Source organism: Lemur catta, unplaced genomic scaffold (genome assembly GCF_020740605.2).
Source record: "Lemur catta isolate mLemCat1 unplaced genomic scaffold, mLemCat1.pri scaffold_53_ctg1, whole genome shotgun sequence".
NCBI lineage: Eukaryota > Metazoa > Chordata > Mammalia > Primates > Lemuridae > Lemur > Lemur catta.
In genome coordinates this window covers 1,351,628-1,366,572 of record NW_025423858.1, presented here as the reverse complement: position 1 = coordinate 1,366,572, position 14,945 = coordinate 1,351,628, and the positions used below count along the sequence as shown (strand labels likewise).

General features: G+C 52.8%; 1 protein-coding gene across 1 annotated transcript; it reads left to right on the top strand.

Moving 5' to 3' along the window:
* The first annotated feature begins 752 nt into the window (after positions 1-752).
* Positions 753-6,483, top strand: LOC123629836 (putative neuroblastoma breakpoint family member 5). The gene is made up of 5 exons (XM_045539218.1): positions 753-2,032; positions 2,135-2,347; positions 4,275-4,377; positions 5,306-5,520; positions 6,428-6,483. The coding sequence occupies exons 2-5, from the start codon at positions 2,170-2,172 to the stop codon at positions 6,481-6,483; spliced, it is 552 nt and encodes a 183-aa protein (XP_045395174.1). The 5' UTR covers positions 753-2,032; positions 2,135-2,169.
* The last annotated feature ends 8,462 nt before the right edge of the window (positions 6,484-14,945 follow it).

The following is a 14,945-nucleotide window of genomic DNA, read 5'->3' as shown; positions in this document are numbered from 1 at the left end:
GCAGGGAGGGTCCAAGCTTCCTTTGTCACAGTTGACTGTCACACATCCTCAGCATGGCTCCTCTCCATGTGTGTACGTCACAGATCATGTCTAGATTGTAGCAGCAAGAAGAGAAGCAGCGCAGTGACGGACTGGAAATCCTTGCACGATGTCTGGTCAGGCAACGGGTCTCTACAAAGGTCAAGAACCTGCTCAGAAAGTGACGCTTTGCGGAACACACGGATGAGCCAGGTCCAGTGTCCTGTGGTGGGAGACACCTGACTGCATCTCGCAGCACCTGGTGACTTCAGGAGCAAAAACACTCTCCACTTGCCCCAAATGGTGGCCCTGTACACCAGATCAGAAGGTCTTTAATGCAGCAAATAAGCTGGGAAAATGGCTCTGCTTCTACGGCCAAGGAATGACATGGGTCTCCTGGGGATGACACAGCAGGAAGCAGATGGAACTTAGCACAGTGGCCACAATACAGCACATGAACTGGCTGCCTGCTGTGGAGCTGTGAGTGAGCTGCTTAGAGAAACAGAAATATTATCTTTTCAAAAACTGTGTTTGGTTGAAATGGGGACCCAGTGGCCACTGGGGCTTAACATACATCTCATAACTGACATCATCCACAGTGTAGTGTGGGGGTGTTTTAGGGTGGAGGGAGACACTGTCAAACGTGGCCGAGCAGTCCTCCTTCCTTCACTCTGACATGAACGCTCGGGGCCCGCGATGACATGAGTTCCTCCCTCAACTCAGGTCCAAGCAGGTGAACTGCAGAGACCTGGGCCACAGGGCGTCTCCCAGGTGTCAGGCTCACCAGACCTGGGTGGGACTGGAAGCCAAGAATGTGAGGAGGTGGCGCAGGGGTCCCTCTCCCCTGCCTGCCTGTCCCTCTCAGCTCAGCCTCACCTGCTGTGTCCCTAAACCACATTGCATGTGGGCACCATGGAGGCTCATCACCCCAGCCAGAGTCATGACCTTGACCTTCCCATGTTCAGTTAGTGGAACACAACCACAGCTCAACCGTTTCAGGTCAACACACAGAGCTACAGAACAAGGTTTCATAAAGGTGCTCTGGATCCTTGTCCTGTGCAGCATGTGAATGAAATGACCAAAAATGTAAAACCTGCCATGAGGTTGACAAGTCTTTTCAATAGAGATGGTCACGTCATGTATTCAAGCACCTGCACATGAACTAGTTTAATCACTGTGACGGCTGGGAAAGGGAACACAAGGAAGTAGAAAGAAATCCATTAGCAGCAAATATGAAGTTTAATGTTCAGTGAGAGGAAGTAACAACCCAAAGCACCCCCCACACGGGAGGACATAGGTGGTGGGAGGTCACACGTGACGCAGGTACAAGGAGAGACACAGCCCCCTGTGAGACGACTGAAGCCAACGTAACCCTGGAATGCAGCAGGGACACTCAGACAGGACAGAATTTTGTTCTATACTTTCTAATGGATTTGGAGGGATGGGAGAAGATGCAGAGAAGAAAGTCACGAGAGATTTACATTTTTACATCGCAAAAGTTTGACGTTATTTAATTTAGGAAAAGTCGTAAGATCTGTTTTCATGGTAAAGAAATGGTTGGGTGACTACACAACCATGAAGGAAATAAAACTGGGGGGGAAACTGTTCCTACCTAGATATTTCCATACAGACATGGGAATGGACAAGAGGAAACGTGCTGAGATTTACTGAGAAATGAAGGGGTCTGTGGCATGAGCACGTGTCTACACCATTCTGGAGCATGGCTGCTCAGGGGGTGTCCCCATCAGTGGTGTCCCCTTTAGGCCAGACCACCTGGCTTGTGCATCGGCATGGCCCAGGCACCTGGGGGGCAGGGCTCCTAACATTCTGCACAGAATTCTGTTATGGCGACTGAAGACTGTTACGTGGCTCGCTGAGCTCCACTGGCTCACTTTTCTTGGGCTCTGAGCTATAGTCAGTGACTTCAGCTCTGAGCTCCGGCGTCCTGAGCCTGATTGACTACAAAGTGAAGGACTGTTGAGTGCTGTGGGGTGTGGATCACGTTTTTCCAATAGTAAGTGAAGAAGTCCAGTGTTGGTCCTCCCTCAGTCCTGATGAAACCTATTGGATTTGATTTGTTGTTCACCCACCGTGTGTTTGGGTTTCTTCTCCCCAGTCCCAGGCTGTGCCTCTCCTGCCACAGCGGCCAGCATGGCAGGGTCCCTCTGCTCTCTGTCCAGGCAGAGGGCACAGATGGACATCTGGGAACAAAACAGGGAACTGCGCTCCCAGCTGGTGGAGGCTAAACAGCAGGTTCTGGACCTCAGGGAGAAACTGGACATTTCCGAATCAACTGCTTTCTCCCTGGCCAACCAGCTGCAGAAATACAGTAAGTTCTGTAGGTTCACCATGTTCAGTGACAGATGGTTGTGTGTATTCTCTCTGAGGAAATAAAGTTTCTAGACTTGGTGCTTCTCTTCCCTTTATCAAAATAAATTTCATCCTGCTATATTCCCAAGAAGGGAAAAGGGGGTATTTTAACCCTGTTTTTCTGAGGATGGAGAAACTGAGGCACACAGAGTTTGGCCATGATTCCAGGTGAGGAGTAGGGTGGGGCATGAGGTAAAATGTCAGTTATTTATTTCTGCAGCTGCCAAGGAAGTGCCTGTGATTTGGGCACAAGCTACACCTGTTTTTCTTAGGAGCCTGTGTACTGCACAAAATCCTGCAGTCACATAACGTCACTGTGGTTGTAATTTCTGGGACTGATGAGCTTCCGTTCAATTGTGGTGAGGCCCAACAGGAAAGCACTGAGCTGCCTCCTGGGGAAGGTTGGGATGGACACAGCCCCTGCTTCAGAGGAGCTTCCAGAGGAGCGTGCTCCTAATGGCAGTTGTGACAATCCTTAGTGACCCTGTCCAGGGGGCTGACCCTGGTGGGAGAGAAGCTCTGCATCCTGGGACACCAGTTCTACTTTGAGTCCAAGAAAGTGATTTGAAACTTAGCTGGAAGGTAGATGGTGCTTCTGGTTATGTCAGGGACACTTTCCCACCTCTGTGTGTCCCCTGAGCTGGGGAACCTTCAGGGACACAGGACAGCCAGCAGGTGCACGTGGACCATGATGGCCTGATCTAGCAGATGTTGGCCCACGTGTGAACAAGGGACGAGGAGGACAGCAGCAGCCCCTGTGACAAGAAAAGCAGTGTGTGGGATGGGCCCCCACCCCCACCCCAGTGCGCCTGGCCACTGCCAGCCCTTGTCCTGCCCAGAAAGAGAAGCCTGAGCGACTGAGGGGTCCTGGGAGCAGGGCACGCGCACAGCAGCAGGATTGGAAGGAACCTCGCAACTCTGAGGCTGAGCTTGCATCCTTTTCCTCCAAATTATTTTCCAATAAATCAGAGGATTATTTTTAATCAAAAGGAATTAAAGAGAAGATTAAAAATTGAAGCCTGTTATGGAGGTGAAGAGATGAGTTCTGGGAAAGGACAAACTGTGTTTTATTAACACCTTTCCATCTAATCATAACATAAGCATGTGAAATACTGTGAAGAGGAAGAACATGGAAGAAGGCTGAAGACCACGTGTACAGCAGGGACCCTGGGAATGTCTCCGGGCACCAATGCAAGTTGTTTGTCTATGGTGTGCCTCAGTTTCCTCCTCTGTTTACATGGTGCTATTGTATCACCTATTAATTGGAGTTGCAATGATACATTCATTAATTCCTGTGTCGCTTTTACAGCAGAGCCTGACAAGAGGAGCCACTGTGAGCTCGCAGGTCTCTCACTTCCAGTGTGACCCGAGCCTCACTAGCATGTGGGAATTTTCTCTCGGGTCCTCGTGGTCTAACGCCTGATGTCTCCCACAGGCGCATCCGGATGCGATTTCCACCTGTGAGAGGCTGGTGCACTCTTTGCATTCCCAGCACGAGGGACCCACAAATCGTGGGGTCCTCAGGGCCTTCCTAGCTGTGCAGGTGTCACTGCATTGTGCCCAGTTCAGTGATTTCCGTCACAGGCTACAGCTTGGTCACGAGGCCCATGATCAGAGTCAGACCTTGGGGGAGAGAACTCTGACTGTCCTAAATCCCAATTCGATTTTTGCCAAGTACCTTTATGTGCCTTTCAGCTTCTCCTTCCTCATCTTGCAATAGGAATTCTCAATGCCATGGAGACGGGAGGGTGAGAATTAAAGGTGTAGAAATCCCCACATAAGACCTGGGACTGCGGACACTTTGGTCCCTTGGAGGGACCCTGCCACCTCCCCTGTGGGCAGTGGCCACAGCTTCCCACTGAGGCCAGCGTGTGTATCTTTCTCAGAGTGTGGCAAGTTCAGGGATGTCCTGGAGTCCGTGCTGGGGGTGAGGCTGGACTTCTGGGAGGAGGAGCGGGCAGAGATGCCGACCCTGGAGGACGAGCTCAGGTAAGGCTGCTGTGTGTGGGGCAGACAGGGGGACGTGTGAGTCTCTGATGTGGGCAGCTCAGCTGGGACATCTAAGAGCCCACCTTGCCAGGGCAATGGCAGGAATGCACGAGGCCGGCATGTTTTTCACAGATATTAATAAAACAAGATGAAAACAAAACTAAGGATGTATTCTGGCCCACAACTGTGACTCAGAGCCAGGTTTTCTCCTTCCAAACAAGAAGTTGTTAGGGTGAAAGTCACGTAACATAAAGGTAACCAAAGGACAGTGACAACTCAGCAGCATTGAGTGTAGTCACACTGCGCATTCAGGTGATGGAAACACTAAAAGCCCCGACTCCACACTGTGCAATATATCCCTGTGACAACACTGCACTTGGACCCGTCACAGACATACAATTAAAACTTTACAGTGTTGTGCAGTCATCGTCCCATTCACTTTGAATCACACTCACCCTGACTGAATGTGGCTTCTGAGACTGTCACCCAAAGAACATTGTCCCCTTGGCCTGGTTATCCTGTGTCTTTCATGCTTTCAACTGGCCCCAGCTGGAGCTGGCACATTGCTTCCTGTGGCTGCGTGTCCAGTCTCAGCAGAACGTGCTGGGTGTGTCTTCACATGGAAAAGGCCTTGGCCACAGTGAGGGACTGAGGGACACCGTTGTGAAGCCGATTCAGGAAGACACCTGGCTCCTCTACAGAAGGAAACAGGAAGGGAGCATCAAGGATCTCACAGGGACACTCTGTGATGCACGGGAGGCTTTCCCTGCACATTCTTCTCTCTCTTTGCCACAAGCAGGTCACCAAATACGTGCTAGAATTGCACTTGGAAGGCTTCCTGGGGACACCTTCACAGAACTGTCTGCTACTGTGCATATACTCTATTGTCAACTGTGCCTTTTCATATTTGCTTTTGTTCCCACCATAGGGAAGCCAACAGGCTCATTGACCAGCAGGCCCGAGAGCTGACCCGATTGAGGCAGGTGTTGCGAGAGGGGAGAGATGGCTCATTTCTCCTCAAGCAGCACCTGCAGGCCATCCTCCTCCAGGACAATCCTGACAGCTGCCAGGGCCAGGACCTCCGTGAGCACCTGGCAGAGGGGCACAGGCTGGCAGAGCACCTTGCCCGCACGCTCAGCCCAGGTGAGTGGCCACAGGCCCTCAGGACTCTGAGCTGCTCCCAGGTGCCAGCTCGCAAGACACTCCACTCACAATGTGGCTCTTCACCCAGCTGTCCTGGTTTGCACGTCACATTTATGGCCACGACAGGATCAGGGCTGGCCAGCGGGAGCAGAGGACAGAATACTCAGGGTGGAGGTCCCAATGTCCCCACTCTGTCCTTCCTCCTGATGCACCGTGGCCTTGAACTTATCAATTCTTTTTTCATGGGTTTTGCTTTTGTGTGTTGTGTCCAAGGACCCAAATCTAGGTGACCAATCCCAAGGATTTGTTCTGTAAAATTGCATTCAGTCAAAAGGCCACACTCAAGGATCTGGAAAGACACATGTGGCCCCAAGGTTCCCCACTCCTCAGTGGACCTTATACATATGTAATTAGCTTCATACTTAAGAATGTCTTTTTTGAGCTACCTTAAATCGCATTGTGTATTAATTTGAAATTCCAGCTCTTCATTGCTGATATTTAACTCATCAATTGATTGCATATATTAGCTCTGTATCCTGCAACCTTGCTACCAATGGCTTATTCATTCCAGAAGCATTTTGTTGGTGCCCTCATTGCTAATTCTTTGGGATTTTTTAATATAGACATTAGCTTTTATTTCCTTTCTTTGTCTTATTGAAACAATTAGACCTTCCAGTGTGATGCTCAGTAGGAGTACACTTCTGAGGGTTTGGGCACTTCTGTGACTGCAACTGCCTATTGTTTTATTTCTCAAATTTCTGCAGACTCATACTCCAGCAATTGGTCAATTATGCCTTAGGTTTTCTTACCATAGAAACGGTCCACATGTAGAGATATCTGCTGGTGTTTGTAGGGGTAGTGTGGAGCTACTCAATGTCTGACTGGACATTTCTGAATTTCTATGCAGAAAACCACGAAGATCAGGAGGAGGAGAAGGAAGAAGAACCACCAGCCCCCAGGTAGCAATGAGCAAGCACGGCCTGGAGGAGGGTGGGTAAAATATGGGAGGGCCCAGTTGCACTGGTCAAGGTGTCAAAGTAGCCACAGATTTCACAGCAAAGGTGTGTGAAAACTGTTTGTTCTTTGATGACATTCTCACAACCAGTGAAAAATTCCTTCCATTAACAAGGTTGTTCACTGTCTTCAAGGCATTTCCCATTAACTAGGAGAAAAAGTCAGTCTTAAGGATTTCTACAATCACAGATTCTACCTGTTCTCCCTCCCATGGCTGAACTCAGTATGAGATGCCCATCTGCTTTCTGTGTGGTTGGCCTTGAAATGTTGGAAGTGACTCCGTAGCAGGGGATATGAGCAGACTGAAATATTTGCACCATGTCACCATATTGCTAGACAGGGTCCTAGAAGGCACAAGAGCTCCTGACCTACACTGTCAGGAGCCTGTGCCCACTGTGCTGCTGCGGGAACAGTCAACACGGTCCACGCAGGAGGCTGAGCCACTGCGTGGTTCTCTGTGTGTGCTGCCTGCCAACACGGTACCAAGGGGACAGTGTCCCCTTCCTCACCATCTCCTTACGTGGCCAGTGCACAGAGCAATTGCTCCTCTCTCACTCCTGCCCTCGAGGCTCCCACATTCTTCCTTTATCATAACAGGATAGCTTTCTTTCTCTTCAAAATGAAAGCCCCTTGCACTCTGTGGCCAGTCCTTCATGCCTGTCATCAGCACCGCCTTGGATCTGGTGTCCAGTCCCTCTTGGTTTGGTCCTATTCTTTATCCCACGAGGTTGAGCAGTGTGGAGCAGGAGGAGAAGGTGAATGGAGTCCTGCAGAGCCAGTTGGGTGAAGGCCACCTGACTTCTGCCAGTCACCGTGACCTGTGTGACACCGACCAGCCTCCCTGCACCGGTGCCATCCTGTTTGATGAGCAGGGAGTCTCCAGGGCACTGGATGCAGCTAGTGAGTGCTCTGTTATAAGGGAACGACTCCACATTGTCCTGTGGGTAGGCTCCGTGCCTGCTGGGCTCCATGGCAGGTTCAGGGTGGTGAACACAGGGCTCACAGAGTGGGGAGACTGAAGAAATTGTGACAAACCACAGCCACCACTGACGCATGTGCACACAGGTGTCTGCAGGAGTCCATTCTTTGCAGATGGGATGTCTGTTGTCTCCTGCAATGTCCTTTCTAAATGCTGATCCAAACAGCGTACTCTGAGCATTAGTGACTGTCTGACTGGGTGGATATTCTTGCCTATGTCTTTGGAGATAGTGTTGACTCCTCAACTCTAGACCATGGTCTCTCTCTTCTCTATGTTGACCTGTCCTTGATAAATGGCCGTTTATCCACCAGAATACAAACACCTCTTGAATGAGTCTGGAATTATCCCTGAAAACAGGGCAGGGCCCTTGACACCCTCCGTATCCTTGAATGAAAAGTATCCTGTTCTCTAAGTAGCAGCAAAGATCTTTCCTATTTGAGGGTATGGAGATTGCACCCACCATCTGATCTCAGTGGATCATCCCATCTGTACCCATAGCAACCACAGCAGCTGATGGACTAAAGACGGCGTCTTGTAGCCACATGTCTAGAGCCACTAGGCAGGCTCTTCCTGTTCACTGGGAAAATATGTTTCATTGTTTGCCCAGACACAGGACAGAGGACAGTGTGACACTAATGGACCAATTCAGGGACAGTCTGCCCAGGGACTCAGAACAGGAAGCCTAGCCGCTTCTCAGAAGACATAGCCTGAGGCCTTCTGGAATATTCTCCAGGGAAAACTGATCTCCCACCAGCAGTACTTTCCTCCATGCATTACACAGGCCCCTGGGTTTGTGTTGACCATGAGGCAAGTACCTGTGGTGACTGGTCCTGTCTGACTGTATTTGCAGCAACTCGAGGTGACAGCAACACACAGGAAGGACAAGAGCCCATGGAGACCGGGTGAGTGTGACAGTCATGAGCTATGAGCGCCACAGCACCCCCTGGAGATCTCGCTCCAGGGAGCAGCAGAGGGTGCAGCCTAGATCCCCTCACCCGGCCTGCCTGGCAAGATGCCTCTGTCGACCTGGTGGTTCTTACACTGGTTTCCACTTCCCACCAATTTCTCCAGTTTAATAAGCTGGAGTCCTGTGACCCCAGATGAGCTAACCAGTCTCAGGTGTCCCTGCACTCAGGGTGACCACCTCCCTCTCCCATGGGAGGTGACTGGGAGGACAGGCGCAGCTTCTCTCTGCAAGGGTGGCCTTAGGTTGTTGGCAGGGATTCCACAGCAGGTAGTATACGGAGACAAGAAAGAAAAAGAAAAATGTCACGTCATTTCACAGTACTGAGAGAACAAGGCCTAGAAGGCCCGAGATCTCCTAAAGGCCACGCTGCCTCAGGTGCGTCTATTCCCTGCAGCTGGGCAGGGAGAGCGGGACTCAAACGCACAGCAGCTGCGGCATGTGCTGCGGGTCGCTGCGCTGCGTGTCCTGATTGCCCCATGCAGGGGAGGGCGGTGTCTGTCCTCATCACTGTGCCCTGTGGCCGGTGCACTGAGCGCCTGCCACTACCTCAGACCCCACGGCAGCCGCCCTGAGCCGCAGTCCGAGGAGGGCTGTCTTCCTGTTTCAGGGGTGGCCTCGCTGCCTCTGGGACCTCTGCCTGTGTCCCCTGATCAGAACCAGCCGGGGATGCCGCGGTGCCCGATCTCTCTCAGCTTAACCTACTCTCCTGTGTACCCCCAGGCTCAGCGGGGAGGAGGAGGAGGCGAATCCCACCCAGCAGACCTCACTGCATGAGCAGCGTGTCACCCTCTCCAGTGGCCAGGACCTCTCTGAGTCCCGCTGCCCTTCCCGCTGTCCTGCTGCCCGATGCAGGAGACGACTGCGCCTGCCCGGGTCCAGCTGGTGAGTGTGTCTGGTATAAAGTAGATGAGTCCCAGTGTCCTCCCAGGGAGCCTCCACGTTCTCTGTGCCCCGCACCTGTCACCAGGTAGAGAGATGCCAGCAGACTCTGGAAACACACTGATGTGGATGAGGGTGGCCGCCTGAGCGTTAGGCACAGACGTCAGGGGTGTCAGGCAGCCAGGTGACTCCCAAATCCCAGGCCAAACACTTACCCAGGGGACACAACGACAAGGTCACAGTGGGCACCACAGAGCTAGGCAGAGTGGGGAGACTGCAGAAACTGTCACCGACTCTCAGCCACCGCTGATGGCCATGCACGGCAGGGGTCTGCACGAGCCCGTTCTTTCATGTTGGGACTTGGGACCTGTCCTGCAGGGTCTGATAATTGTTACAAAAGCACCAGTGACTGTCCCAGTAGGTTGGTGTCTTGCCTGTGTCTGTGCAGATGGTACCGTAGTTCCTGGATTCCAGGCACAATCTCTCTGTCCACTCTAATTCAACTGCTCCTTGCCCAGGGTGTGTCGGAATACCAGAGGAAATACACCTGTCATGGCCACATGTGGAGTTGTCCTTGATATCAAGAGAGACGGGACACATAGCTGGAGAAATCCAGAAAAAACCCGTGCAAGTGTCCTGTGACCTTGAGACCGAAATATAACTTTTCCCAGTAAGTTCAGAGCTCACCATGACAACGATCCGCCATGTTGGGGGCATTTTACAAGATGGATCAATACGTGGTCCCTCCCTACTTCGTCAACGTCTGCAGACGAGATGGGCACAGCTCTCTAAGGGTGTCCGAGGTCACACGGGTCATCTGTCTCCAGGTACAGATGGGCCCAGCGTGTGTCACGGTGGGAATGGCACTATTTAATGTCTGGACATTTCTCAATTTGTTTGCAGAGAACTATGAAGAGGAGGAAGACGAAGAAGATCTAGAATCACTGGCCTCCAGGTGACAATGAATTATCAGGGGCTAGAAGCAAGAGTACGACATGCCAGGGCAGGGTGGTGTCTAAGGGCAGAATGTGAGGCCAAAGTCACCAAGATTTCACGCTCGAGGCAAACCCAGCCCACTGGTTGTACTGATGCCTTCACTACCCCGGAGGTGGCAGAGCCTTGCAGCAAGGGTGTCACCTCCCCCATGGTCCGTCTCCTTCGTGGCCCTAGTAGCGTGAGTCTGACCAAGGGAACTGACCAGTCTCAGGGTGTCTTGCCCTTGGATAGATCACGTGGTCTACTGCGTGAGGCTGAGACCAGCAGGGTGTGCCTGTCTGCTGTCCACACTGTGGCCTTGGGTCATTGACAGGAATGTCCTCGCAAACAGTCTCCCCATGGCACAAGTTTGGAACAGCAGACCTAGAACACACAAGATCTCAGAGAGTCTATAGGGCCTCAGGCCCCATGTTCCCTGCACTGCTGCATGTGAAATTCACCGTCATCTGTCCCCAGGGTTGACCCAAGGTTATGGGTCCCTGTGTGCTGTGGGTCCTGCCTGCATCTGACAGGGCATCTGGGGTCTCTTCCTCCTTAGCTCCTCATCTTGTCAGTGCACTTTGCACTGCCCTGTGGTCTCTGTCTCTTTCTCTCTTTCTCTCTGTCTCTCTGTCTCTGTTTCTCGCCCCCATGGCCAAGGCAGCCGAGCTGTGCCCAAGGCCGAGGAGGGGGTGTCCTGCCTCCTTTGCGAAGGGAGGCCACACGCCATTGAACCCCCCCTTGTGCTTCCCATCAGGCCCTGCGGGGTGCTCAGGGGTCTCACCCCTCCTGCCTTCATCTTTGGTTCTTCCTCTCCCCAGTGTGCCCAGTGAGCTGCAGGAGGACGCAGGGACCACAGGGCTGTCACAGGCACTGACGGAGCAGGGTTTCCCTCCTGGTGGTGCTGACCTGTCTGACTGCCGAGAGCTGATCAGAAGCGCCACCTCCCTGTCTGCCGAGCCTGAGGCCGAGTCTGTTCTGGATGGAGCGGGTGAGTCCTCCCGTGAGAAAGCTGGTCAGTCTCACTGGCGTCCCAGGTGGCCTCGCTCTGCTCAGCCCTCTGCCTGGGCTGAGCGATGTCCCTGCAGGCCAACCCTGGAGACATCGTTGGTTCCTGTCAGGTGCTTGGGCAGAGTTTTCTGAACAGAGGGGAGGTGGGTCTGGGAGCTTTGCCATCTGCCCAGTGCCTGGCCGTGTCTCCACCAGCCTGGGCACCTGGGATCTTTGCTTCCCCAGGCTCACACCTGACTGGTGACATCTCCTTCATATACTCAATGGGTTGCCAGAGTCACTGGGTGGTCTCACTGACCCGCAGGGACATCAGAAATGGGTGTTCTGGGAGGACGTAGCAGAGAGAGCACTAGGATTGTTCCCACTGAAGCCTCTTCTCCTTTCAACTCCCACACAGGAGGCCTGTCCCCAAGGGCCTTGGAGTGGAGACTTGAGCCCCTGCGTGTCACAGGTGCAAGCTGCAAACACACAGCTGCAGCCAAGCGCCCTGGTGACTGACTGTCTGCAGCTCCAGCTGGACCAGCAGTGGGGTCGTGGCTGTGGCTTTGCCACATGGAGCCTCCCCTGCGACCCCTGGATCCTCGCAGCCAGCGCTGACTCTGGGCACCAGTGGCTGCTCCTCCCAGGTGGGCAGGACAGGGGAGCAGGAGGCTCTGATGTTGGGGTTGCTGTCACCATGCAGGGGTGGAGAGGACTTTGGGGCCCAATTGTTCAATGAAAGCTGTGACCATGTCATGTCTAGTCCTTATATCTTTCGGTGATTTATCACTTACATAGTGATTTCACATGGATTTTTTTTAACAGTGTTGATCCTGGGCCCACAGGTCAATTTCCTCACATATCCAGGTTTTATTCCGTTTCTTTAATCTTCTTTTTGAAGCAAAGCACAACCTTTTTTTAGAAACTGTCCAAATCAGTCTCCCCTGTGACTGCCCCTCTAGTTCATCACCTGCAGGCATGGCAGGGCCATGTCCTCAGTTTCCTTCTCAAAAGGACCCACTTTGCTCAGACTGTCTTAACACAGCCCTCCCAGGCCCCACATCCTGTCCTGCCCCTCCTTGCTCTCTGTCCCCTCTATCTCCTCCTGGAGCCTGTGGCCTGGGCCTCCTCTGTCAGGCCATGCCGTCATCTGAGAGGTGACAAGCCCCAGGTACCCAGGATGAGACAAGAGTCACGAGAGGTCAGGAGCCCCAGGCTGGCCCCATGGGGAGGGCTCCTGAGAAGTGCCCAGTGCTCACAGGATGCGAATCCCAGACCCCTGTCCTGGTAACTTGTATCATCTGAGCCTCTACCCTTCCCTCTGGTCTGTCTTCTAGTTCGTGGATTCCCAGGAGCCCAGCCAAGACTCCCCGCACTGGCCCAGACGGTCTCTCCCCTGCTCGCTGGCCCGAGTGCCCTGAAACTGAGGATGAGCGAGAGAAAGTTGCTGTTCAGCAAGTGGAGAGTCACGTGCAGTTTCCCAGGCCTGCAGCTGCGGGTGCAGAGGTAACCCCACCTGCGGTCTCACACACACACACTCCTGCTGCTCTCTGTGCAAGCGGACAGCTCCTCTCCCGCTGCTCTTTCTCTGCCACATGTGTTCCCTCCAACAGCCGCTGTAACCTCCGTCTGGTCTCGATGGTCAAGTTGATCATTGACTTTGCAAGGCCAGCCAGGTCCCTGGAATGCGCCTGCCAGGACTCAAGAGTTTTCCTTCTTTTCCATCCTTGGCGACCTGTAGCTCCCTAGGAGCAGCCCCTGCTGTGACTCCCTCCAACCTCTGAATGAGAACAGTTAAAAGTGAGCACATTTATTGCTCATGGCAAAAAGTAACTTAGAACCTGGTCCCAGGCAGGAGACCTGCAGTGGCCTTGTCAGCTTTGTGTTCAGCCCCAGAGGTGCAGGGCTGTGTGACGAGGGTGGCGTTTGCAGGGACTCAGTGTCCAGGCACTGTGGACTCATTTGAGCCGACATTAGCTGAAGGACACTGAAGGGACCCTAAAGTGACGTCAGTGCAGAAGTAGTTGCACAGGGCGGGACATCAATCCTCATAGACCACAGGGTCCTTAGACATCTGCTCTCTGTCCATTTCCTTCCCGTTTCTACCTCCACAAGTCCAGGCAAGCGTCCCTGCTCTCTCTGTGCAATTCCATTTGGAATCTCTCCTTCTTCCTTTCTTTGCCGACCCTCTCTAGGAAAATACTTTTGCTGTTTCTAAATCCTGATCCCTGTCCCACCCAGCGTGACCCACAGCCTGCAGTGGCTTGTTCATTTCTCCATTGGACCCTTTCTCTCCTCCTTCCAAACAGTGTGGAAAGGGCCTCAGGCCGGGGTTCTAGTTCCGGGGTTGTCAGCAACAGGTCACGTGGCTTTAGTGGAGTCTCAGCCCTTCGGCACCACGCTCTCCTCGTCAGTCCAAGGGGGACGGGACGTGGAGGAGTCCGAGGTCCCTGCTGGCTCTCACAGCCGGGCTCTTCCCACAGCCGCCCCCCCCTCCCTGAAAGTCTGGGGCGTGGGGGTATAAGAGGGCCTGTTACTCTGCCAGGGCCCCTCCCTGCAGTGTCTGTCTCTGAGTCTGGTGGGTGACACTGAGCATGTCCCCCACCAGGAGGCATGAAAAGCCATCACTTTTCTGCAAACAAGGGAAGAAAGTGGCTGATAGAACCAGGTCCTGGTTGGGCAGGGACAGGGTCCCTATATCCTGCCCCTCAGGGTGACCTTAAGTTCAGGGAGGTTTCCTTCTCCCCTGTGGCTGTCACTGTCCACTTCAGCCCAGCCTCCTGCAGGAGCCCAGTGTGGCCCTGGGTCCGTCCCCCTCAGCCGCCCCTCCCGACTCAGCCACCAGCAGGACCTCACAGACTCTCACTGGATTTTTTTTTCTTTTTGCAGATACCAAGTACTGCTGGAACTATGAAAAAACTAAAAGTGTTTCAGAAAAAGTACCATTTCTACCTGAAAAAAAAAAAAAAACTATAACAGTTGACATAGATAATATTCAGAATAAATATTTTAATTTCCCTATTTATTTCTGTACAGTACCCTTTCCCATATTTTACCCTGTATTTATCATAAAGAGAAAGCATAATATTTTATGTTAAAATATTTTCTTTGACCTCAAATAAAGTTATTTAAAATAAATTAAAATGTGCTCGTGAGCCTATTGTGCTAGTCCCTGTCACCCCCGTCCTAGCTTATTCCAGCTGCTGCGACAAAACCCATGAACCGGGGGCTTATGAGCAAATGAAATTCGTTCTCTCCCAGGTCGGAGGCTGACAGGTCCAAGGGGCACCAGCAGGCTCGCTGTCTGACGAGGACCCCTTTCCTGATTCGTCCATGGCCCTTTCTCTTTGTGTCCCCACGTGCTAGAAGGCAGCTCTCTGGGGTCTTCTATGTGGGCCCTCATCCCATTCAAGAGGGCTCTGCCCTTAGGAACGAATCATTCCCTAAAGGTCCCATCTTCTATTGATATTACCATGACACTGCAGGTTAGGATTTCAACGTAAGAAATGGGGGGACCTGGGCCTTCTGACCATAGCACCCCCGTGTGGCATCCTGAGATGGAGGGGGAGCCAGAGGGGGATGGGCAGGGAGGGTTTGGGCCTAGGAGGGGGGAGGAGGAGG